General features: G+C 38.7%; 1 protein-coding gene across 1 annotated transcript in view; it reads left to right on the top strand.

Annotated features, from left to right (window-relative positions):
• Nucleotides 1-27,502, top strand: part of Cbp80 (Nuclear cap-binding protein subunit 1) — a 191,935-nt gene that overhangs the window by 64,825 nt on the left and 99,608 nt on the right. Inside the window, exons 8-11 of the mRNA XM_067137981.2 lie at nucleotides 3,076-3,247; nucleotides 8,043-8,110; nucleotides 8,233-8,370; nucleotides 21,255-21,358. Coding sequence (XP_066994082.1) covers nucleotides 3,076-3,247; nucleotides 8,043-8,110; nucleotides 8,233-8,370; nucleotides 21,255-21,358 — 482 coding nt within the window. The remainder of the gene's footprint in view (nucleotides 1-3,075; nucleotides 3,248-8,042; nucleotides 8,111-8,232; nucleotides 8,371-21,254; nucleotides 21,359-27,502) is intronic.

Raw genomic sequence — 27,502 nt, 5'->3', positions numbered from 1 at the left:
AGTTCTGTAATGATGATGATGGTGATGATGAAATGAAATGGCTTTTAGTGCCGGAAGTGTCCGAGGACAAGTTCGGCTCGCCAGTTGCTGGTCTTTTGATTTGACGCCCGTAGGTGATCTGCATGTCATGATGGGAATGAAGTGATGATGAATACTACACATACACCCAGCCCCCGTGCCAGCGAAATTAACCAATGATAGTTAAAATTCCCGACCCTGCCGGGAATCGAACCCGGGACCCCTGTGGCCGAAGCCCAGGCATGCTAACCATTTAGCCATGGAGCCGGACATGGTGGTGATAGTGATAATAGAGTAAATGGTGGAATCATATACAAGTCCCTAGCTAATTTTATGTCTCTCTATCAATTGAAGCTGCTCAGTTATGTTTTGAACTCTAATGCCAGAACTCTTGATCTCATTGTAACTAATGTAAGTAGTGTAACTGTAAGCATGCATTGGTTTCAGAAGATATGCACCACCCTGCACTAACACTTCATTTAGAAACAAGAATAAAGCAAGTTAGTACAATAGTTTATGGTTTTCAGATTTTTAAAATATATAATAAAACTGTGTCAAAACTGAAAAGAGATCATATAACAACAACAAATTTTCAGAAAGTAAATGTTCTTGGTACAGTATATACATCAAGTTTCGAGAAACATACTGGTTTGAGTTGGAGAATATCAGAGATGTAGATGAAGCAGTGGAACATTTTTGTGTGAAAGTAGATTCTGTCTTTAAAGCCATGCTTTGTGAAAACCCAGTACCCGGTTTGGTTTACTATAGAAATAATTTATTATATTAAGTTGAAAAAATTGCAGAAAAGTCAGAAAGTTTCTGACCACAGCAAACATTTATATAAACAACTCAGGAAATATGTTAGAACCCTAATCAACAAAGCTTATACTGTAACTGTTACATCTCTGAAATTCAAAACATCATCACGATTGATACTAAATCATTCTGGAATTATATAAAAAGTAAGCAAGCTCAGAAAGATCCACACTTGCAGATTATGAAGTTTATTAATATTACATTTGATAATAGTCTAAGTATTTCCAATGGTTTTGCAATTGTAAAAAAATCAGTATATTCCTCTTCTCCACCATCTTACGATGTTCCAGATACACCACATTTACTTTTAAATGATTCTCTAGGAGTAGAATTCATAACTGCAAGTGAATATAAAGAAGCTATTATGCAATTAAACTCCTAAAGATCTTATGGTTCTGATAGGATACCATCCTACATCTTAAAAGCATGTTCTGATGTGTTCTGCATTCCTCTTATGAGAGAGTGTACTATTTAATACTTAAGAAACAAATATTTGACTGCCTTGGTCAGGATGATTAGTTTCTTGCCTTCTTTGCTCTGGGTAGCATGATCAAATGCTGGTACAGTTGGTTGCATTGTAAGAGTAATCCATCGATTCAGTAGATTTACTGTTACATTAAATTGGCTTTAATATTATATATCTCCATCTTCATTTAGTATAGTAGGTTTGGTTGTTTTTTGGCACTTTTGGATCTTTGTAAGATCTGTTGTATCATTTAGGAATAATTTTTATTCTTGATTTTTTTTAAAAAATAAAGTTTGTGAAGAATGAAATATTATGTGTCCTAAGCCTTAATTTATGCATTGTATAATTTATGTCATTGCAATGCTACTTGCAGTACAAAGCACACATCCTTCCTTCTCATGTTAGACCAACCTTCAGTAACTATCTTTGCTGGTGAGCATATAGTAATTTGGTTTGTATCAGTATTGGTGCATTTGATTCATTTTAGTTATAGGTTATCTTTTGTGGTGTTGTGCAATATTTTTCAGATTCTTGTAAGCATTGTTTTAATTGATTTTCTTTGAAATAGGTTTCCTCGTAATAATAAGAATACACTCACTCCATAGGCTTCTGAGGGACGTGAAGTTTAAGAGCTTTTGTATGCTTAAGAAACTTGTCACGATTGTGTAAAGGATAACATACACATTTGCCCCCGACCATTTAGGAACCTTCAGATATTGGTGTGCACAAGATCAGCATATTGCCTCCGCTGCTATACATCTCACAATCCTCTTTCATCCTTTTCGATCTTGAGCCCACCCTTCCCAGTTATCAATTTGGAGAGTCCGGTATACCTTGTTGATCTCTTTCTTCCAGGTGCTTCAGGGTCTTCCTGAAGGTTTTTGCCCATTAAGAGATCCCTTGTATAAATCTACTGGTGCTCTGTTATCCTCCATCCTCAGTACCTGTCCAGCCCAGCGCAGTCTGTTGGATTCTATCACACCCATTATAGTGTGTTGTTGAGAGAGGGTGTAAATCTCATAATTAGATCTTTTCTGCCAGCTTTGAGAGATAGGATCGAACAATGGGCCAAATATTTTTCTATAAACTTTCATTTTCAAAGCTTGCAACTGCTGCTGCTCTTTCTTGGTTATACTTCGTCTTGGAACCATACAGAAGTACTGGTCGAATGATTGTATTGTAGATAATCATTTTTGCATTCCTTGTTAAAAACTTGGAACCTAAAATGGGGCTCATAGAGTAAAATGCCCTATTTGCATTCTTAATTCTAGCTTGATGTTTCTATTGCCTTAAGTTTTGCTCATCGATTAATACACCAAGGAATATAAACTCCTCTACTCTTTTAAATATATATTTCCCTATCTTCAAAGGAAATCTCTCAACCTCCTCATGATTCGATCTCTGTACAACCATGTAATGTGTCTTTTTATCATTTACCCTTAAGCCCATTTTTGCTGCCATTTCCTCTCGTTCCACAAATAACTGCCTAATTTCTAATTCATTGCGGCCAATAAGAACAATATCATCTGCATGTGCAAGGACTTTATGTTGTCTCCCCAACATGATGCCAACAGGATAATAATAACAATAATAATAATAATAATAATAATATAGGAACATTTTATCATTCACCCCTGACCAGTTAGAAACCTTCAGGTATTGGTATTCACAGGGTCAGCATGATGACTCCGCTGTTGTATAGCATGGTCTTTAAATCTGTTCAAAAACTTTTAACTATTCAGTAATTATCCTCCTTTTAATGTGCCTTGTTCTAGTGCTGCCCATCTTCTTAATTTTCCGTACAAGTTAAAAATTCCTCTGGACTATGCAATAGTGGAAGTGATATTTGCTGAGCTGTTTCACATGCCAAACCCACGGTACTTGGAGATTTGTTATGGATCAATTCTTATAGAATTGTGTAAGCTGCAGCCAAGCACTATGCCTCAGGTGAGTCAATTATTAATGGAATTAAAAGTACAAAGTTACAGATCCACTGACTATTTTATATTTGACATTGTAAAGCTATATACATATTCATTATTAGCTCTGTAGCTGAACTATATTGGCATAAGTTGAAGACCATGCTTGATTTGTACTTAAAAAGCTCTGTCAAAATATTTATTCATCTTACATGTACTTCGTTTCTTTCTTTTTGTTAAAAATGCAGATTATTGTTGGGTTTTCCAGAAAGGAGGGAGTGTTTTGTTAGATGAAGTTTAAGAGCTTTTGTATGCTTAAGAAACTTGTCACGATTGTGTAAAGGATAACATACACATTTGCCCCTAACCATTTAGGAACCTTCAGATATTGACTCCGCTGCTGTACAGCTTGGCCTTCTTGGCCAGATTTGCTGCCTCCTATTTCAAACAAATCCTTAGAAAATGCATTTTCTCTGGGAACTTTTTTGTTTCTTTGATAGATTTGATTTTGTTCTTATGTTAATAATACTTAAAGTTCTAGTTTTCAGTTGAAACTGAAAATTTGCTCCAACACTTGCAATTTGATATTCACAGAATTTCTCTTCAGTTTGTCAAAACTTGGCATTATGAAGATGAAAATATGTTTTCTAACCTAGCTCAAAAGTACCCTTCTCAAGTTATCTACTTGAAATAAAATAACTGGGTTTACATTTCCTTTGTATATTCTATGTTGTTGGCATTTCATTTCAAATGATTCTTTCTTGATTAAGATGACCAAACATCCTGATTTATGGAGGACAGTTCGGTTTTCAGAGTCATGTCCTCTTGTCTTGTCAGGTACACCCAAGATGCTCGGCTGTTCCAGTTTTCTCAAATCAGATCAAATCAAATGAACAATCTCATCCATGCAAATACTTTATTGTGATATTTTTACTCTCATAGAATTTGTTTTATGCTTGGTTTGTATAAATGCAGCAGTAGAACCTGTTTTTTTCTGTATTGAATGGAAAAACTCAAATCAAGGTAGATTGGCTACTCTAGAAGCACTTCTGATGGTTAAGATGAATACATTTCAAATTTCATTATTTTTAAATGGATACAAATCACTTCTGAAAAAATTGTTCTTCACAAAAGTATGAGAGAATTAGGGATTAACTTACTCTAAATCACATAGATTACATACAATTTGCAGTACAGAAACACAATAAAAGTAATTGTTATAATGGTTGTACAGATCTGTATGAACTGAACTGCAGTAGTTGCATAGTCACTGCTACAGTCTATTTTATGCCTAGTCCTTGTTTTAACACTGTGTTTACTTCTATTGAGTTAACATCTGCTATCGGCCACATTATTTATGCATTTATTGCGAAAACATGCTCTCCTCTTTCATTTTGAATTTTGTATACAGTACACCAGTCAATAGGTATTACTAATCGATTCTGACATTGGCTTCAAATATAGTGCTTGGTAGTGCACATAGCGAGAAAATGATACTGAAGGCAATGGATCGCATTTAATATAATTGCTAGAGTGCATAAATACAGTGAAACCTGGATTCTCCGTTTTTGGAGGGACCTGGGGATAAAAACGTACGATACGGGAAATCGGAAAATCCGGGAACGAATTAAAACCGTCAACAGTTTGTCTGTACTTCACAGTAATGAAATATATATATCATTTTATTTGTACAAAAACGCCTGCATTAAATACATTAGTTTAAAAACTTTATATTTTAAATTCAGTTTTACCGAGAAACTTCGTCACGTTCCCGTGAAAACGTCTTTCAGGCCAGGAACTTTCATCAGTCAAGCTCATCGAAAAATATTCTACTAAATAAGTTATCAGAATTATATTGATATCTAAGAAATTTAAAAACACATCTGAGACTCCAGTTTCACTATTGCTGCAAGGAGAGTGTATCGGAGTTATTATGCCGATCGGGAAAACATTATAATACAGTCACTTAAAACGTCTAGAATAAATCTAACTGGAACAGGTACAGTTATTTACAGTAATCGTTATCTGACGACAGTCTCATGTAAATTATTGACTTTGTTTTAATAACCTAAAAAAGAACAATGTAACTTATTTATCAGTAAAGGTTTTCATGCTGTATTACGAACTTACGGCGCGAAATTTAACTTCGAGTTCACCCATGTTTTAGGCCTCGGTACTTTCCATTAATGATTTTTTTTTTTTACTGATAAACAGGCGAGAAATGTGGATTGCATGATAGGCATAATTACTGGTGCAGTTCACATGAACATACCTGTGGTATTATAGTTAGGAAAGATTGCTGAAAACATGTAAATAAGCATAGGTTGTAACACGTCCAGTCACATAGTCAAGTAAGCTAATCACAACGCACAAATACAAAAATGATACCAAAATACATTAAATCCCAGAAGATGTAATGAAACACTCTCGCACTCACAAAAATAAAGTGTCACATCGCATACATATAGGTTACGCACTGCACACACAACACTTAAATTGTCATTTCTTCAGTCACAGAACACAGTAGTCACTTTGTAGTGAAAAAGTCTTTAATCGTCAGTTGTTTTTTGTTTTGTCGTGCCTTAACACGGTACAGTGCTCCCTCAATATTTAAAACTTTCTGTAGTTCGCTGCCGTCTGTGTCATACGCAGTAATATAGTCGCGAATTTTGTTAAAGGCGGCTAATGCTTCTGCAAACGTTGGCAGGGGTTCAATTTCGTCTTCGTCTTCCTCCTCGCTCGCGATCTCATGCACGGCGCTTGCACTGGCTGTGGCAGTAGCATCATCACACAGCTGTTCTATGCTCTTTACACCACAAGTGGCGAGCTCACTATCGACTGTAGCATACGTCTCGAAGTTAACATCTCTCGGCGCGAGCTTCTCCCAGTCCTCACTGAAAAGTTGTTCTTCGCTGCCGGTGTTGGTGTCGTTCGTGTCTCTGCTTTCGCCAAAGCCACATTTATGAAAACAATTTTGAATGGTGGAGGGCGAAACGTGGAACCATGCTGACACAACAAAGTGGATTGCCTGTAGAATACTGAACTTCGTCTTCACTTCTTTCCCGGCGTCCAACATACACACAGCCCTTTCCACCAGCTGCTTGCGGTAGTACCCTTTAAAGCACTTTATTACCCCCGCATCCAGAGGCTGAAGGACACTGGTACAGTTCGGGGGATAGAAAATAACTTTCACATTTCGTAAGAAAGAAAGTTCCTGCGGGTGGGCGGCACAGTTATCTACAAACAAAACTATTTTTCTCGCTTGAGCACCCATAGAAGCATCCAGTCCATGAAGAAAATCCAAAAAAATGTCTGTGGTCATCCAAGCTTTACCGTTCGCGTAGTATCGCACTGGTAACTTCTTCACGTTCTTAAAGCATCTCGGTTTCGCTGCTTTGCCTATAACGATAGGGATACGTTTGTCTGACCCGTCACTGTTACAGCACAACAAAACAGTTATGCGATCCTTCGCATTTTTGCCTCCATGACAAGATTCTCCTTTAAGAGCCAGCGTGCGATCCGGTAAACAGTTGAAAAATAGGCCGGTTTCATCCGCGTTATAGATGTTCTTCGGTTCGTATCCTTCAAACAGCTCTGGGAGATTTTTCCCCCAATCTTCCACAGCCGAAGCGTCAACTGCAGCACTCTCGCCGGCGAGCTTTTTATACACCAGCCCGTGACACTCCTTAAACCGGGAAATCCATCCATTCGAAGCTGAAAAATTGTTGATACCCATTCTTGCAGCGATGCTTCGAGCTTTTACGCACAAAATGTTACCATCCACAGGAATTCTCGACGCCCGAGCTTGCTGATACCAAGAAAAGAGAACTGCTTCCATTTTAGAATATCTCGATTCCTTCCCCGTTTTTCTATTCTTTGCGGAGGATCCACATTTTTTTACTTGTTCACGTATCTCTTGTTTTTTTCCCTATTATTGTATTCAGTGTCGAAGCAGGTAAGCCTAAACGTTTCGCGATGTCAACTTTTTTTTCTGTTGGATTTCTTTCAACTTCCTCTATAATCTGAAGTTTTTCTTGCAGGGTTTTCACATGCTTTACAGGTCACGCCATTTCAATACTGTACTGTGTAAGCAAACCGAAACTCGTCTGCGTAAATTGTTGGTTTTCACCAGCTAGTAACACAGCCAACTGAAGGAAACATTCAACAGAAAGCTCTTAACAAAGCGCAAGTTGGCGGAGGCCTTCATTGTTAGCCTGGTACAGAATGTTCCGTAAGTATGATCACGCAAGATATCCGACGAAATTAAAATACGCTAGACTCGCAAATTCGATTCCTGCCGTCCATTCTCGAAATCTTGAAAAACGCTTGATCGAGGATTTAGCGTTGATGGGACTGAAATTTCTGGACGGTTGATGCGGGAAATCGTTTCTTCGAGGAACGGATAACGCGGGATTTTTAATACAGGTTTTAAATGAGATGCTCGCGGGACCACATAATTTGAACGAATATTACGGGAAAACGTAGTTTCGGGGAACGGATAATCGAGGTTTCACTGTATCAATAACAGAAAAAATAACATAATAATGGATGCGTCAGTGATAGGGTTCCCTTTGTAACCGAAAGATAATATACAGTTTAATATAAGAATTTTTGTGGGACAGAAAAAAAAAACCTGTTGTTACATTGGGATTCTTGCTATGTGCTATACTTGCTATAGCAGACTTATGCTGTATTATTTCATGGACTGATTTTCTGAAGAGAAATGACAAGTCTTCGTCCTGGATTGGCCTTCAGAAAAGTTGGTCATCCTATCTTGGTTGAAATTATCATAACAAGGTTTTCTTCTTTTTTTTATATTCAAGGTCTTGGCCCAAGCAACAGAAATTCTCTTTCTAAGGATTGATACCATGAACACCACTTGTTTTGACAGGTAAGTGTTTACTCATTACTTAGTAGGGCATTAATGTATATGCAGTATGTTATATTTTTTTTTCTATTCACTTTGTTTGTAATGATTTAAGGTTTAGAAAATGAAATTGTTTTCTATTGCAGGTTTGTTAGCTGGTTTGCTTATCACCTGAGCAATTTTCAATTTCGGTGGAGCTGGGAAGATTGGGAAAGCTGCTTACAACTGGACCCCGAACATCCTCGCCCAAAATTTGTTCGGGAGGTTCTTCTAAAGTGCCTAAGGTCAGTATTGGTACTTGTTAATACAGTATACGGTGGCTTTCATTTCTTATGATGTCACTGTGCAGACATCGGATACAGGTGGCATACTATAAAGAGAAAATATAATTTATCATTGCATATGTATGGGTATGAAGCTAGAAACAATACTGCAATTGAGAAAGACCAGGAAGAGAATTTAGTTAGTGTTTGTAGAAGTTATTACCTAAGTAGTTAAAAGTGTGAAAAATTGTAGAGTTAAAGTGTGGTTGTTTTATGTAACATATTGGGTTCACATTTTCTTGGTTGTAATTTGGAGTGATTTGTGAAGGAATTGTAGTGATTATTGAATATACAGTACTATATATTGAGAAACAACAATTCTGTGGACAGCAAGTTGAAATGGCATTGGCTGATAGCTTAGTTAAGAATTTACTGCCTGCAGTGAGGTGGTTGACTTGCTGGTTGTCCATCCAGGCACCAAGACAAGAATTTCAAGTATCTGAACAAAAATCTACATAAGGTTTATACAAGCAAATGGCAACCCCGTGAGGCAACATAGTTATAATGGTTGTATGAGCAACTCATATTTATAAAATGGAGAAGATGCAGCAGCAGACTGTCCAAGATAGGCAAACTTGCATGGTTTTTATGATTGCCTGGAAGGTAAACATATTAACTACTATGTCCCTATCAATGTTCATCTGGAGTTTCTTACCTTGAGATAAGGATTTAGCCAGAAGAGAAATAGTGCTGTCCATTTATGATATTATGTACATATTTTCTTTCTTTTACAGTGGCCGACTTAAACCTTTCACCGCAGATATATCTGGAACAACAAGAGATATTGAAATATGACTTTCGCGGGCATGAAGACAGGGAAAGGGCTAATTAAAGTAAATACTATGAGCCAGTCCAAAACATAGGAAAACAGTATACATATTCCATTTTTGTGCTGTTTAGCCAAATTGTTCATGGTTTTCATTCATTCCCAGATTTTCCTTTTTCCCATGTTGTACGTTTTATTTTCATGGTTCCTCCAAAAACGGAGTATCGAGGTTCCACTGTATGTAATACGGGTTTTAATCTTTTACATAAAGCTGTGTTCCATTACAAATGACAGATGTCCATTTAATTTTACATAAAGAAATATGTATTGAGATAATATTGGTACATAAACTGCCCTGCCACTATTCCCCCTGCATAAAACTCGTATAGTAAAACCACACTTGGAGGCATGTTCAATTACATCGATGAGGGTCAAGAAATGAACAATACCATGGTGGCAGTGAGAACGGGTCGTATACTGCCATGTTGAACATAAGCCACTTGTGTGATGTCACAGTCCAAGCCTTGTGGCCTGTATGTTTAGTGTGGCCTTGCTTCAGCAGTCATCACCAGCAATCTAATTATAGAACCAACAATAACACGAGAGAGGCACTAATGAGTTAAGTAGAAAGTAATGACATTTCCCGTGTTTTGGACACTAAGGATCGCATTACTTTAGAGTAATACAGATATAAATGGTCCGTTATTGGACATTAGAAATCTTCCAGCTATCTCATTCCCGGCTGCCAGCGTTTCGCCCCAGTGTGCTAAGTTGGGCTCATCAGTTGGTAAATACAAAGGGCACTAGGAAAGTTTTGCAATATGCAAAAACGGTTGGCTGGACACCCCTTATGGTGAGAGATGAAAATAGGGTGAACACCGGTCTAGAAGAGAGCAAGGTGCGACCTTCACACCAGTTGTTACCAAGCAGTGTGATTGAAAGCAAGTTAAGATGTCATTGTGTTCTAAAGGTGAATATCGCGCAATTATCCGCTACAATTTTGCTCGTGGATTAACTGTAGACCAGTGCCTGGAGGAAATTACTCCTATGCTGGGGAAATACTGTCCACATCGGACAACAATTTTCCGCTGGTGCAAAGAGTTCTAGAGGGGAAATTTTGGGGTTGCAGACGATCCTCGTTCTGGGCGACCGTCTGAATCAGTGACTGAGGAAAACATTGAAGTTGTGAGAAAAATGTTGCAGCAAGAGAGGCGGTTGACATATCGGCAGGTAGAAGAGACCCTCCACATCCCTGCACCAGCTATTCATTCAATTCTACATGACCATCTCCATGTTAGAAAGGTTTGTTCCCTTTGGGTGCCCCATTCACTTTCAGAGGAACAAAGGCACATCGAGTGAGATGGTGCCGAAAAATGCTAAACCAGTTTGAAAATGGGACTTCGCGTGACATCAATAGCATCGTTACAGGTGACGAAACTTGGCTTTATTATTACAATGTCCCAACAAAATCCTAGAACAAGGTGTGGCTGTTTGAAGATGAGGGTACTCCTGTGACTGTGCGAAAGTCGAGGTCAGTGAAGAAAAGGATGATTGCAGTATTCTTCACTAAGCGGGGCATCCTGGCTCGAGTGGTGGTAGAAACACAAAGGACAGTTACTGCGAAGTAGTACAGTGAGACTTGTCTGCCTCAGGTCATCCAGGCTCTCAAGCAGCTCCATCCAAGGTCACGGCTCAACACTTGGCTCTTGCATCACAACAATGCTCCAGCACATCATGCTAATGTAACAATGGATTTTCTTGCCAGATCAGGGTTGACTGTGCTTGATCACCCTCCATACAGTCCTGATCTTGCCGCATATGACTTCGCAGTCTTCCCAGAAGTGAAGATGAAGCTGAAAGGGCTTCATTTTGAATCCGACGAGGAGCTTCTGGCAGCATGGGATCAAGAGTGTGAAAATGTAACCGAAGGAAAGTGGCAGAGTTGGTTCGGTGTCTGGTTTAGACGTATGGAGAAGTATATTGAGTGTGGTGGAGATAATTTTGAATAAGTCTGAAGCGTTCACTCACATTGCAAAACTTTCCTAGTGCCCTTTGTAGCACACCCACCAAGACGCATGGCTAGTGCATACCAACCATGGAGGCCACTGTGTAGGCTACTTGGAGCCACCGGCAGTGCCAATGCAGTATGAGAGACTCTGTCTCGTTACCAGAAATTGATGCCTGCCTGGCCATCAGGTGATATAGATGTTGATTCGGCAGTGCCAATGCAGTATGAGAGACTCTGTCTCGTTACCAGAAATTGATGCCTGCCTGGCCATCAGGTGATATAGATGTTGATTCCCTTAGGGAACCTGAAATATTTGTCCCAAATGAGTAAATTTATAATACCAATATAAATGGCCCATTATTGGACATTATAAATTTTCCAGCTAACTCATTCCTGGTTGCCAGCGTTTCGCCCCAGTGTGCTAAGTTGGCTTCATCAGTTGGTAAATAGCACACCCACCAAGACGTATGGCTAGTGCATACCGTGGAGGCCACTGTGTAGGCTTCTTGGAGCCACGGGCAGTGCCAATGCACTATGCAGTATATCATCTGATGGCCAGGCAGGCATCAGTTTTTGGTAATGAGACAAAGTCTCCCATAGTGCATTGCCACTGCCAGTGGCTCCAAGTAACCTATGCAGTGGCCTCCATGGTATGAACTAGCCATGTGTCTTGGTGGATGTGCTATTTATCAACTGATGTGCCCAACTTAGCACACTGGGGCGAAACACTGGCAACCAGGAATGAGTTAGCTGGAAAATTTATAATGTCCAATAATGGACCATTTATATTGGTATTATATACAGTAAAATACCAGTATAACAAAATTTTGGGGACCTCTGAAATTAATTTGTTATACTGAAATTTTGTTATACTGAAATGTCAATTCTTAAGAGCTCACCTAGTATTATATCCGTTTGTTGTTGTTTTTAGGGGCGGAGCTACGAGGTCATCTGCCCTGTTATGTCAGCTGCAGGATCTATATAACTTCAAAATACCGTTATAATAATATTTACAGTACTGACAGATGTTTTCAGAAAATCTATTTTTACATTGTACCAGCAAGTCTACACATTGTTCCAGAACATCATTTTTTGAAAAAGTCTTTGTGATTTTCTTCTGAACAGATCCAGACACAAAAGCTCGTTCCAAATAGTCGCCAACCACTGCACATGAATTTAAAACAGATTCTGGCACATCAGTTCGTGACACAAGAAAATCTTGAAGGCTACGTGCCATGTTCGTTGCCTGCTGAAGAGTCAAGCTCTGTTGATCACAGTCATTTTGGGGGTTGTCATCCTCTTCCTCCTCATCGCATGGATCTCTGTTATTCATAATGTCCTCCACAATTTCCTCATTGGTGATTTCTTTGTGGACTATTACATCACTATCTACATTGATGTAGTCGGTAAGACTTCGTAGATGGCACATCCAACATTGTACACAAACGCTTCCAATTCTCCTCGGTTTCCACATCATCCAACACTTCACTTTCTGCAACGTCTTCTGTAAATACCACTCCAGCTTTTCAAAAGCAGTTTGTGATGATGTCTGCATTCGAGGATTCCCATGGAGCATTAAACATCTGCATTGCTTCCAATATGTTGATGTTAATGTCTCTATTCGTGGCAGCGTTACACAGCATTCAACGGACTACACGAGCTCGGTAATGCCGCTTTACTGCATGAATTATACCCTGATCCAGCGGCTGCAGAATTGAAGTTGTATTTGGAGGCAAAAATAAAACTCTTACATGCTCCAATTGGCGAGGAACACAATTATGAGAAGACCAATCGTCCAGTAATAGAAAAATTCTCCTCTTTTCGGCCTTTATCCGATGTTCCAAGTCCAACAACCACTCTTTGAATAGCACAGATGTCATCCCTGCCTTAGAGTTGTGCCTGTATTCACAGGGCAGATATTGCACCCCCTTGAAGCTCCTTGGCTTCCCAAACTTCCCAATTATGAGAGGCTTCAGTTCGTCCGTCCCTGTGGAATTGGTGCACAAAAGAGCCATGATAGTTCTTTTGAACGTTTGCCCCCAAAACACTTATTTCCCTTAAAATCAAGGGTTTTGCTCGGCATTAGTTTATAAAATAACGCAGTTTCGTCTGCATTATAAATGTCTGCCAGCAAATGTTCTTTCAAGGCATCCTTTAGAGTCTCCAGCCGCCATGAAGACGCAACTTCCTTCGGAGCATCGTTAGCTTCACCATTTATAATTTTGTGGGATATGCCATATCTCTCCCGGAACGTATGAAGCCAACCAGCACTACCCATAAATTCAGGTGACCCAAGCGAACATGCAAAAGATCGCGCACTCTCACGTAACAGTGGGTCATTTGTTGGAATGTTTTTACTCCACATTTCCACAAACCACGTATAGACAGTTTGGTCCACCTCCTTGTAGTCGGCTGTCCTGATTTTACACTGTGGACCTAGGGCATCAGCATCAATATTTTCCTCTTTCTTACTTTTCTTTTTTTTTTAAAGTAGAAAGTGGTGACGGGTTAATGCCATACTTCTTTGCTACATCTCCTTTCTTTCCGCCTTTCTCTACTTCCGCAATTATTTTACGTTTTTCACTCAACGAAAACTGCTGTTGCTTCTGCTTATCCATTTGCGATGATATGAACTTCTTTATTTAACGAAATGCACACGAACTTTGCAAGTTTAATGATATAACCTTAACAGCAAGAAGTAGTTCTCCAAGAGAGAAAGAGAAAACAAGCAGAAATCAGCCTGGATTTTTATTCAGCTGATGCTATGATTGACCGCAACTGGACCGGTCCAAATAATGACATTAGAAGTCAAAGAGAATGTGAGAAGTGCTTTGAATAGGCTTTGCGAATTAAATACGAAGAAGAAACATGCAATGCATGATGCGACGAAACCGTCGCGTTCATTGATGGATTACAAACATCGCGATCCTACTCAGTCAATAGTGTGACGTCTTACATTGGTTGATGGGCGAAGCCTATTGGTTGTGCAAAGCGTAGCGTTCATTGGTGGATTGCAAACTTGGCACTCCTACTCAGCTAATAGAGTGACGTCTTACACTGGATGATGGGCGAAGCATATTTATTTATTTAATAGCACACAAATGTGCATTAAAAGAAAAATACATTAATCTTTCGCATATTCTAGTGAAGATTTTGTTCTCTTGTTGCACTTGCTGAAATGATAGCGATCGCAGTGTTTATCATACACCGTACACACACAATATAGGGACGGTTCATGAAAGCCTGATCGTCAGCATAGACGATGGTGAAACCCATGTACCGCCAGCCTATTCAAAGCACTTCTCATGTCATTATTTGGACCGGTCCAGCTGCAGTCAATCATAGCATCAGCTGAATAAAAATCCAAGCTGATTTCTACTTGTTTTCTCTCTCTCTTGGAGAACTACTTCTTCTTGCTGCGTATGTGAAAGCTGCATTCTTATTTTCAAATCTTCCAGTAAAAAAGTTTCTTTGGATAATTCGTATGGAAGTCGTGATGGTGACATCTTGGAGATGCCTAGTGTTCGTTTCAGAAATCTGGCCTTTACATTTTCAATAGTTCGAATGTCGGACACCGTTAGTCTTTCCCAAATAAGTTCCATACCATATGTGAGAACTGGGCAAAGCGTATTGGTTACACAAAAGCGATTGCCTTCTCGATCGCGTACGGTGCATATATGGAAAATGGCGATCATATCGTCTGAATAACGAAATAATGTAACAAGAAAAATGTTTGTCATAAAACAGGATGAAGTTTGGTTTTAATTTGAGAAAATATGATCGAACTGGTAAAGAAAAGAGCTCAGTTTGAATTTGTTAAAATGAAATATTTTAACATACAACAAATAAGGAAAAAGGAAGGGACAAAAAAAATAAATTCATTATTCTGAAAATTTCTTTATACTGGTGTTCGTTACAGCAGAATTTTACTGTATTTACTCATTCGGGACAAATATTTCAGGTTCCCAGGGAATCAACATCTATATCATTACTTTAGAGTTGCAACGTGAGATTAGAGTATTGCTTTGACCTATACTTTGTGTCTAGAAACCAAAAAAGGTAAATCCTTACCAATCATCTGGAAAATGCTCACTGACTTTCCTCATAGCCAACACCAGCCAGTCCTTTACAAGCTTGGCATCCATTTTCCTCTAGTTTCAGCTATGTCACTGCCATACTGGAACTTCAATAAACTCTTCACAGAGGACCTCGACAAATGTTTACAAAGGATATCACCAATAAGTACAGGATAGCCTACAAGAAATTTGTGGGATCTACAGCAAAAATACACATCCCTGGGGGTTTCCATAGAGAGTATATCCCTGGATAGAGCGATACATTAATAGTGTTCACCAAATTGCACATCAACTTTTACATAGCTTAGATTCTGAAAGAAGACAAAAGTGGATTTTGAAAGTTTAATCTGTTGACTTTACAAAATCCAGTATGAAGCTTGGTCCCTTCTCAGAAAGCTGAGAGATGGTAAACCCATTACATGAATGAGTTCAGAAATTCACATAAACAAAATTGCCTCTCACATAGTCATGACTTCCAAAATTAGCAGGGGTAAAGTATTCACAAAACACATGAAGAAGAATCTGAAAATTCTAAAAGATAGTGTCCCAGATATATCAGAGTACTCCAGACCTTTTACTACGAGTGAGATAACTACTGCAGTTGCTGATATCAAATCAGGCAAAACACCAGGTGTGGATGGTATTCATTGTGAAGATAAGAGTATGGTTGTCCCACTTTTTCACAACATCCTATAGAGGGGGCAATTGCCAAAGTTATTCAAACAAAGATCATAGCCATCTTGAAGAAAGGCAAAGCTAGCAATAAACCAGAGAGCTATTGCCCTGCTTAGTTTGACAAATAAATTACTAGAAATTCTCCTCAGTAGAATTGGCCCAGAGATACTCAAGAAAATCCCAATGTAGGCAGGATTCAGACTTTACAGAAGCACAGAAGTCTTTTACGAAGCAGGCTATCAGAGGAAGCTTAAGACATTGGTAGCTTTTATTGATCTGACAGCAGCCTATGACACAATCTGGAAAAATGGCCTACCTTAAGTTTCTGAAAGTGATAGGTACCCTGTAAGACAACTGCTGGGTTCTTGAATAATATGCTAAGTCAAAGACTTTTCCAAGCATATATTGGGAATACTGTGAGCACCAAAAGGTCACTAAGTAATGGACTTCCTCAGGATTCTGTTCTTACTCCAATCTTATTTAGATTATATATTGAAAATATGCTTGGCACACTTTCAAGAAAATTTGGTTATGCTAATGATTGGGCACTTGCTACTAGAGATACAACATTCAAGAAATCCAAGATGATCCCCAATAGCCTTAAAGATTTGATGCAGTACTTTAAGTTGTGTCAATGCAGGTTCGATCCCGGCTCAGTCCGGTGGTATTTGAAGGTGCTCAAATACGACAGCCTCGTGTCGGTAGATTTACTGGCACATAAAAGAACTCCTGCAGGACTAAATTCTGGCACCTCGGCATCTCCGAAGACCGTAAAAGTAGTTAGTGGGACGTAAAGCAAATAATAATATTATTATTATTATTATTATTATTATTATTATTATTATTATTATTAAGTTGTGTCAACAAAACAGAAGTATGTTGCATCCATCCAAACAGCGAGATGGCTAATAAAGAATTGCAGGTGTACATTGGAAATAAAATATTGGGACATAATAGATTCTCTAAATATCTAGGAGTCACCTTAAATAGAACACGCTCCTTTAGACAACACCTTTGCAACATCCAGTCCAAAGTAAGAATTCGCAACAATGTAATCCAAAAATTATGTGGTACAACTTGGGGTTCAATGGCAACTTTACTTCAGTGCACAGATTTGGGATTTGTGTTTTCAGCTGCCGAGTACTGTGCTTCCGTTTGGTTGAATAGCCCACACACCAACCTCATAGATATGCAGCTCAAAACCATGATGCTTCTCATCACCAGCACACCCACATATGACCATATCTTGCCAATATATCTTCGACGTAAAAACGCTTTCCTCAGAGAGTTCAGGAAAGAATAATCCTGAATTACCGATACATGGCAGCATCACTAACGTCCATTTGAATCATCTACAGTCTCGAAATCCATCAATAAGAACTTCAGTAGAATTAAAGAATACCAACTTCATTATAAGTAAGAAACGGCAAGGAAGACAAGATACTAGGCCTGAGTCAACTCTGCCACACATTGGATTGTCGCTGCCACCTGGATTTGAGCTTCCTCAGAAATTATGGTGTACTCTGAAGAGGATACGAACAGGCCATGGTAACGGCACAGATTTCCACTACAAATGGAAAAGAATTTCTACACCTAACTGTAATTCTGGCACCTCTAAGCAGACCTCTCAGGCTGTTATCACCGAGTGTCCAAAAAGGAAACTACAGTGGCAACATAATTTATTTTGCTCTTGCGTTTCCAGAGACAATTAGTTATATAAACAACCTAGATATAAAGATATAGTTTGTTTTCCTAAATCACTTAGCATGAATGTATTGTATCTGGAAAACCATATGATAAATAAATCGGAGAAACTTGCAGGGGTAACCAAACTACGAGCAGAAATGAAACATCCTGTGTCATCTGAGGCAAATGACTTGAAAGCCTGTAATATTACTTGCACAGTCTCACAGTAACATAAAATTTAATCATTTTGTAAGTACTTCATTCTCAGTCTCTTTGCAAACTTTTTGGGGATTTTCAGTGTTTGTTCAAAGCTCTATGTGTGATTTCTTCCTCTTATACGCAAGAAAGGTTTTCTTTCAAATTCAAGGTGTCCCGAGTGTCTAACTTGTATATTACCATACCTTACCAATCTCTCTCTTCCTTGCCATGCTTCTGTATGTGATCACATAGCTTATGATTCTTCCCTACTGTGGAATACAACTTCAAGTATGTGCAACCAAGTTGTTTAGTACCAGTACTAGCAGTCTCCTTTTCTTATCCTTCAAGGAAAAATAAGATCACTCTTCCGATTTTTACTTTCCATGGTACTGACAAAATTGATGAGATTTCCAGAGAGACAAGGAAGCCTGTACTCCTAACCTTCTATGAGATGATGAAGGGAGGTGAGGACACTATGGTTGAATTGAAAGAACTTATTCACTTTCAAGTACTAGCTGTTGCTGGCCACTCACTGTTTTGTATGGACTACTGCATGTTGTTGGGATAAACACGATCATCGTTTTAAGGGAAAATGTGCAGGAAACTATCATTTAGGGATGATTTCTGAGGAAGCTCTCCTAACAACTGTGTGTTTAATACGTACGATACGATAAACAACTGCTTATCCATGGACAGGAACATGAAGATATGAAGCATCCTAACAGAATGCAATGAGCAGGAAGCACCTAACGTGGAATGTCAAGAGCCCACACTATTGAGGCAGGAAAAAGGACTTTGCCATTGTGCCTACTGTGATTGGCACAAACACCGAAAAAACAAAAACCTTGTCCTGCATATGTCGGTCATACATTTTCATAGAACATACAGTTTCAGTTTGCATTGTGTGTACTAGGGGAATTGGTCCCGAAAGTAAATAAGTAGACCGATGTGTGCATGAAGTGTGTTATAATTGTTAAAGTTATTGGTATATTATTGTTACAATTTGTAGCTGATAAAATGTACTCTTTATAATTAGTTCTTTGACTGAACTGATATTTTAAGCTAATCTTGTAAGGTGTGAAAGAAATTGTTAAAGGTTTGCCAGAAAACACATCTTTTCTCTGCAAAATAGAATAACAATAAAAACAATTCCTGAAATACAAAAAAATATTCATAACAAACAATACGGATCGGTTGAAAAAACAGTACATTACAGTAATCTGTCATTTGAAACATTGTAGTCTAAAGCACCCAGCAAGACCTGTCATGTTCAAGGAGTGAATGTGACCTATCTGAGGGTAACTGATAGATTTCCATCCTTTGATTTTGTTTTCCTTAGGGATGGTTAGACTATTTCCAGGTTTATTTACATTTTCAGCCAGTTTAAGGTATGATATTGGCATAACACATCCATTCAACATTCAATAGTGATCAGGTTATCAACAGTCCCATAAAACTACAAGCTTGCTTGTAACATTCAAGACTGCTGACAAGACTTAGGGCTGAGGCAAAACTTATTTTGTATATGTGAAGGGAATAAATTTCAAGTTACTCATTATCATCCTCCTCCTTTCCCCCTATCCAGCACCTGCCGGGTTGGGGCATTTATGGCACTTCTCCACCTTCTTCTCTCCTTCCACCATTCCTTTTCCAACATTTTGTCCCAGTCCACGTTTCTTCTTCTTGCACTCCTTTTTATTGAATCGATCCACCTTGTTCTAGGTCTTCCTCTCGCTCTCTTTCCCTTGAACTTCATCTCCATCATCTGTTTTGGTATTCTTTCCTCCTCCATCCTCTTTACATGTCCAGACCATCTTAGTTTACTCCTATCAGTTCTCTCATTTATGTTTTCCATTCCAACCTCCTTTCTCACACCTTCATTTCTTAATCTGTCTGTCTTTTGTCTTTGCCATCATACTTCTTAGGTAGGCCTGTTTCATTTCACTTGTTTGAATTCTACTCTCCTTCCTACTTATCATTGTCCTGGTCTCAGCCGCATAGATCAATATGCGTGCATAATACATTTTGTACATTATCTCTTTACTCTTCTTTGGTGCTTCCTTATTTCAGGATCTTGCACTCTGGTAGAATGCATTGCCCTGTTGCACCCTGTTGGTAATCTCCATGTATAGCCTTGTATTCTGCATTAATTCACTCCCTACGTATTTGAAACTGTGTACAATTTCAAGGCTTTGGCAACCAATTTTCATACTGCCTTTCCCTTGTCTTTTTCCTTTTGATATCACCATTTTCAAGTTTGGTAATGGCCGCTTGACCATCAGCCAGAGTCGCATGTAGTCTACTGTCACATACGGGAGCAGGATGATCCTGCCCTATGAATGCCATCATCATCAGCCAATTCTGTCATTACATGATGTGGCCTCTTTAAGTCGTGAACTCAGGTTAAGTCTTTAGCACAGCTCTCCAGGTAGAACGGTCTCAAGCAGTTCTCTGCCAGGTAGCACCAGCTATTCTCTCGATGTTTTTTGTCCCATCTGTCTGGCGGTCTTCCTCTGTGCCTTTGACGATCTCTTGGACTCCATTCTAACACTAGCTTCGTCCATGTGTCATCTTCCCTTTGATCAATATGTCCAGCCCATTGCCATTTTAAGGTGGCTATTCTCTCAAGAATGTCATTAACTTTAGTGATTGATCTGATGTCATCTGCTCTCTTTGTATCTTTCCTTGTAAAACCCAGCATTGACCTTTCCATGCCTCTCTGCGCTGTCTTAAGTTTCCCTTTCGTAAATTCGTTCAGTATCCAGGTCTCACAGCCATAAGTCAGCACATGTAGAATGCACTGATCATAAACTATTTTCTTCAGATTTACTGGCATATTTGATCTGAAGACAGTTGAGTTTCTTCCATACGCCCGCCATCCCAGCTTAATGCGTCGAAAAATTTCTGGTCTTATATCACCTTTCATATTCATCAACTGGCCCAGATTTATATATTCATTGACCTTCTCTAACAGCATGTTGTTGATGTTCACAATTCCTGCTGTGATCCACTTGTTGGACATTACTTTTGTTTTGAAAAGGTTCATCTTTAAGCCGACTGACTCACTTTCCATGGCAAGATCAGTAATGTCTGGAGGTCGTCATTGTCGTTTGCCAGTGATGCAATGTCATCAGCAAAATCTCAAGTTGTTGAGCCTTCTGCCATTGATCCTTATACCCTTTCCTTCCCAATTTAACTTCGACAGTGCCATCTCCAAAACAGCTGAGAATAGCTTTGGAGAGATTGGATCACCTTGTTTAACACATCTTCCGATAGGTGTTCCCTTTATTCCCTTTAAGTCCTATGTATGTAAAATTGTATTAATCCATGAAAGTGATACTTCCAGTAACTATCCTATGGGTTGATAAAATGAAAGTCGACACCCACCCTCCTCTTCCTTTCAAAAATTAATTAAACTATTTATTATTTTAATTAGGTTATCATATCATCAGAGAATAAAGGATATGATGCCCGAGTCATATGAGGCGCTGATTCCTGCCAAACCAGATCCAAATTTCAAGTATGCAGCTGAAGGTGCAGGTAGGTTGGAAGTTTCAATTTTGATAGACTCTTTAACAACCTGGAGTACTAAGTGTTATTACCTTGTAGATGTTTGCCATGTGAAATACTAAAGTACATTATGCTATAAGTAGCAAGTTATTCTAGATTGATATTAAATAGAATTAGTTACATGCATTGTTTACGAGCATTGCATTACTTTTGTTAGAAATTTGGTGAAATATGATTTATTGACATTACATTATGTTCTGATTAAGTTTCTAATATTTCCAGTTTCCACGATCTTAAACATGTTGTGTTTACATGGCAGAAATGCACATTCCAATTCTATATTAGGTATAAGTCTGTTGACAGAGAGGGCAAATTTAAATTAAAAATTAATGTTACTAGTTTTGTGCGGTTTTCAACTGTTCTAGTTGTACAGACTTGAATTTGTGTTGATCTTTACACTCCAGATTATCTGAGGGTCAGACTGAAACTAGTGATCAAGTTTTTTATGTACCAGTACCTAGATTTGTTATTATTGAAAAAAATACACACACACCATCTTAATCTTTTTTTCTTCACTTTTCAACATAATTTTCATTTCTTTACTCATGTTTTCCTCTGCATTCATCAAGCTTGAAAATACACTTGCCCTAGAACTCCATTCTCATAGCTCACGGACACTGGCAGGCTGCTTTATGTATGCCTTCTATCATCATTGGTCTTGCATCTGTTCCTTCATAAAACCTAAATAGATCAGTTGGAGCTATTATGGGACTGGAGGCAGGGTATGGAGTAACTTCCTGCTCCATTTAACCATTTTTCTCATTGTGAACTGAGCAAAATGAGGTTTGCATCCAAGTGCTCCAATTGCACACGAATGTCATTCAAGGCTCCAGAGCACTTTGGCTGTTGTTTCCTTCTCTCAGGATATCGCTTGGCATACGAGTGTTGCAATTGTGATAGACGAATAGCATGTCAACGTACTTGTCACTGTAATACATCCCAAGTATAGATAAGCTTCTACTAGATGCGTAAATGTACAAGCTTTTTGTCTTGAACTTTTTTTGCACTATTCCGGAGTTCAGGGAGCATACATTTTTAATAAAACATTGTGTTATAGTTTTAAAGGAGACACTCTGCTGTACATAGATGAAATGCATCTGTAGGCCTAATAACTTCAAAAACCGGGTGAGTTGGCCATGCGGTTAAGGGTACGCAGCTGTGTGCTTGCATCTGGGAGATAGTGGGTTCAAACTCCACTGTCTGCAGCATTGAAGTTGGTCTTCCGTGGTTTTCCATTTTCACACCAGGCAAATGCTGGGACTGTACTTTAATTATGCAACGGCCTCTCCCTTCCCACTCCTAGGTCTTTCCTGTCCTATCGTCGCCATAAGACCTATCTGTGTCAATGCGACATAAAGGCAATTGTAAAAAAGAAAAAAACTTAAAAACTATCTGCATGGAGTAGGATTCAAACTATGGACCCATTTTCAGACCTCAAAGATGACTGATACCTTACCAGTTCATCCACAATGATAACATAATAGCTGCTCACTGGAAACACCCTCCCAATGAATGTCTCTTCCATCTTGACATTTAATTTCAAAACTCATATCTTTGTTCATATTTTTAAGCATTCATTTAACATACTATCACAACAGATCACTTCACAAACTTATTAACTAGTTTGTATCAGTAGTAAGTATATTATAAAAGCATGCAATAAAGAGCATGTTCATGGAATGGTCCTTCCGTCTTGGCGCATATGTTGCATCTGGTCATTTTGCCTATGCATGTCTACTTCGTTTTCCGTTGCTAATATACAGGTAGCAAGCGGAGAAATATCGTCTTAACCGAAGCCAAGCTTTACACATGTTTATACGGAACTTGTCTGCTCCCATGAGAGCAAAAGATATCTTATCCGGAATTTTAAATTGCATGCTTTTGCAACCGTATATTTTAGATTATGTTTGTAATATTAGCCAAAAAATGTCAGGAGCATATACACAGGGCCCTTATTTAGGCTTACCACAGGGATTTGGAATGAAAAAGAAGAAAACTTTAGGTGCTAAGCTCGATTTCCATGATGTTGTTCTTTTCAGAAGTTTGTTGACATTGTGAATATTCTTGTTTTAACTCCTGTAGACATTACATCCCAAAAAGTATTAAAGCAAGTGTAAAATAGAGTCATAATTACTAAGTAGTGTTGATGAATACCAAAAAAAAAAAAATAGTGATAATAGGTGAAAAAGTGAAAAAAGTTAAATTGATGCAAGTGTGAGAACAACATAAGCGACAGGGCAAATTCAGGCGATGAAATACCTAGGTATTGTCGGTGGGATTAATCATTAGAATTTGACAGAAAGTCAATGAGAGTGGTGGGGAAAGCAACGAATGGTACAAATTTGCAAATTAGGATTCAGGACATAAACAATTTTAGTTTACAACATAAATAAAAGTTTCAGTTTGCTTCCCTTTTTAACACATACGCTGTACTGTGCATATCGATTAAGGAATTTCTCAACCTCAATAATTATACTGTAGTACTAGTGATAATCCCCGTCCGGTAAGCCAAGAATAACGGCCGAGAGGACTCGTCGTGGTGACCACACTGCACCTCATCTGTAGGCCCTCGGACTGAACAACGGTCGCTTGGTAGGCTATGGCACTTCGGGGCTGTTACACCATGGGGTATTATATTAGTGATAATAAATTATGAAGTACGCAAGAAAGTGAATTACAACCAAGTTTTGTGGATGTAAAATAAATATAGTTGTTTTTTGATGTTAGTATGAATGACTTATTTATGTTTAACTACTTATGTTTTCGCCAGCCCACGGTGTAGGAGAAGCGTGCCTGCCTCTTACCCGGAGGTCCCGGGTTCGATTCCCGGCCAGGTCAGGTATTTTTACCAGTACCTGAGGGCTGGTTCGAGGTCCACTCAGCCTACGTGATTACAATTGAGGAGCTATCTGACAGTGAGATGGCAGCCCCAGGCTAGAAAGCTAAGAATAACGGTCGAGAGGATTCGTCGTGCTGACCACACGACACCTCGTAATCTGGTGCAGACCTTCGTGCTGAGTAACGGTCGCTTGGTAGGCCATGGCCCTTCGGGGCTGTTGAAGCATAGGGTTTGGTTTTTTACTTATGTTTCCGGAGCGTTTGCGTGTATTAACAATAAAAATAATAACACAAAAATTAATTACGCTCACAAGCAAAAACGTAATCCGCTCAACAGGGGTTGATACGTGGGTGACGGAAATTCTTGTTTTTATGCACCTCGTGTTCTTGATCGTTGCTACAATCTGGTAGCGAGTTTCAGTCGATGTAGTCATTGAATGTAGAGTATAAGGTAGCTATTGGTGCATTTTTCTGTACTCTTTTATGTAGTTAACAGAATAATATCGGAAATGTAGAGCTTTAATGTAGCATGCAGCTGACATGGTGCGATGCATGCAGTTGCTAACAGATACTGATATTCCTGATGAATTATGTGCAGACCGGTTATCAGATGTACAGAGTGACAGTGAATTGGATATTTCTCATGATGTGAGTGATCCGGAAAGTGGTCTTGGTTCTTCTACATCAAATCGTGGACATCAGTCTTGTGTGTTGGTACAGTATACCACAGTGACTCAGATACGGCTGGTGAAGATGTAAACATAGGTTATGTAGTAAGCATACATACTGTGAGGAAAATACGTAGGTGAAATACTGTGAAAGTTATCACAGCATACAGAAGTACTAAGCAGCGTGGATTTTCTATGTTTGAGGTAGATAGTTTGAATAATTTTTCGAGTTGATGTAGTTTGAGTGCAGCAGTGTTAATGGGAAATTTTGAGGCTCTTTTCTCTCTCAGAGATGCCTGGATATGAATTTCAATGTTTATGCATACTTCATCTCCTACCAAAAAGCTTTTGATTGTGTATCTCATGCAAAACTTGCTGAGATTTTAAAAACTACTGGTGTTAATGCTGATGATCTACGTATCATCACTCATCTCTTCTGGAACCGAAAAACAGAGGTCAAAATAGAGGGAGACAACTGAGGACATACATATGCATATGCTGTGTCCTGTCCCCTGTCCTTTTTAAAATCTACTTTGAGGCTGTGTTCGGAGAAGATGTCATGGGTGTTAACTTAGGCATCAGGATAAAGGACAGTGTCATTAATAACATCCGCTTTGCTGATGATTCATCTGTTTTAGCCAGTAATCTTGCTGATCTTCAAATTATTACAGTCAAACCTGCATAACGGACACCCATATTCAGAGGACACCTTCTTATATGGACATTCTTCCTCAGAACTAATTTTATTTTACGAAAGACACGTGTTGAAGTCCGGACAGCGGGCATCACCGTCAGTCCTGTCCACTTGTCGTAAGTGGACTCTCTACACATTGCAGGACACTTTTTACACCTAACCATGCCATCCTTTCTTTTAAAACCATTCTGCAGACATATGGCAATTCCTTTTGAATGTTTGTACTATTTTTAGACTAAGGAAAGAGAGAATGAAATGTAGGCTACATAGGAATGCTGTAGTAGCCATGGAGTTAATTATTCTGTACATTTGTCTTTCCTAACCTTTCGTAATGATTTTTGTGCATCCTAACTACTGGTTTATATTCTGAGAAATCTAATTGCCCAGGAATGCTGCCAGTGACTGTTTACTTACAATTTACCTACAAATTTTGTACCCAGCTTGCATCATTCTATTCATAACACAGATTGTTGCTGATAAGGCCAAGGTCAGGTAGTCAACTTGACAAAGAAATGACTTACAGTACATGCGCTAATTAGTGAGACAGAAATACCATCGCATTTCATTCATCCAGTAAACATGAGTAACAAGGGACTAGCATATTTAGATCTTGAGAAGAAGAAATGTTATTATAGAAAGTGGCAAAGGACCTTCAGCAAGAAAGCTTGTTGAAAAATTCAAATACAAGAAAACTCAAATAAACAGAATTTTGAAGAATAGAACTTAAATTTTAAATGAGTGGGAGGAAAAAAGGAATCAAGGAGTGAAAAGTAAGTGGGAGTTAGTTTTTGCAGAAGTGAAATTGGCAGTATATGAGTGGTTCAAGTGTGATTGAGCGAAGAAACTGTGTGTGAGCGGGCCAGTGTTACTAGAAAAAGCACAAGAAATCGCAAATAATCGGAAAGTTGAGAATTTTGTAGCTAGCCATTAGTGGCTGGATTGTTTTGGAAAAGGTCATATCGTTACTTTCAAAACAGTCTGTTGAGAAGGTGGTGATGTGACTGAAGTAGCGGATTGGAAAGATAAGTTAACAGATATCTGGAAGAGTTATGAACTGAAAGACACTTTGAGTGTTGATGACACTGGTCTGTTACTAACTTTGCCAAATGAAAGTTGCAAGGGTGGAAAAATGTCAAAAGAACGAATCACCATCTTGTTCTGTTGTTATGCACTCGGTGAAAAGGAAGTTCCTCTAATAACTGTTAAATTCTTGAGACTCAGGTGCTTTAAAAGCATGGACTTAAATATTCTTGGTGTTGAATGGCATGCATATAAAAAGGCATGTATGATTTCAGCAGTATTCAAGAACTGGCTCCTAGCTTTAAATTCCAAGATGAAGGCCAGGAACCGTAACATGATCTTGATGCTAGATAATGCTACGTGTCATCCAGAAATATGGCTTTCAGATGTACAACTCCTGTTCCTTCCACCCATTACCACTTCTCATCTTTAGCCATTGGATCAAGGAATTCCTTCCACCCAATACCATTTCTCATCTTCAGCCATTGGATCAAGGAATCGTTCAACCATTCAAATTAGGCTAGCTCAGGAGGATTTTACGGTCTTTAGTGGCACGCATGGATGAAGCAGACTCGGCTTTCGATTTAATGAAGAAGATCAATGTTGGTGATCCAGTTTTGTGGACAAAGGCAGCCTGGAACGAAATCTGTGAAACCACGATCAGGAAATGCTTTGCAGAATGCAGTGTTAAGGGTTATAAATTTCATTCTGGTTGGTCCGTATTGAACTGAGATCACATATGATTTATTCAGGTAAAATTTTTCCACCTATTAATACAGGTGCAGTGCAGATTTTACATTACATTAAAGTTCGGTACTAGTTTCAACCCTACTCGGGTTAAACAATTACACAATTTAGTCAAAGTATCCTAAAACAATACATTTTAGTTAAAAT

The sequence above is a fragment of the Anabrus simplex genome, chromosome 1, assembly GCF_040414725.1.
Source record: "Anabrus simplex isolate iqAnaSimp1 chromosome 1, ASM4041472v1, whole genome shotgun sequence".
Lineage (NCBI taxonomy): Eukaryota > Metazoa > Arthropoda > Insecta > Orthoptera > Tettigoniidae > Anabrus > Anabrus simplex.
The sequence above is the reverse complement of the archived record's forward strand: the minus strand, read 5'-3'. Positions and strand labels throughout refer to the sequence as shown.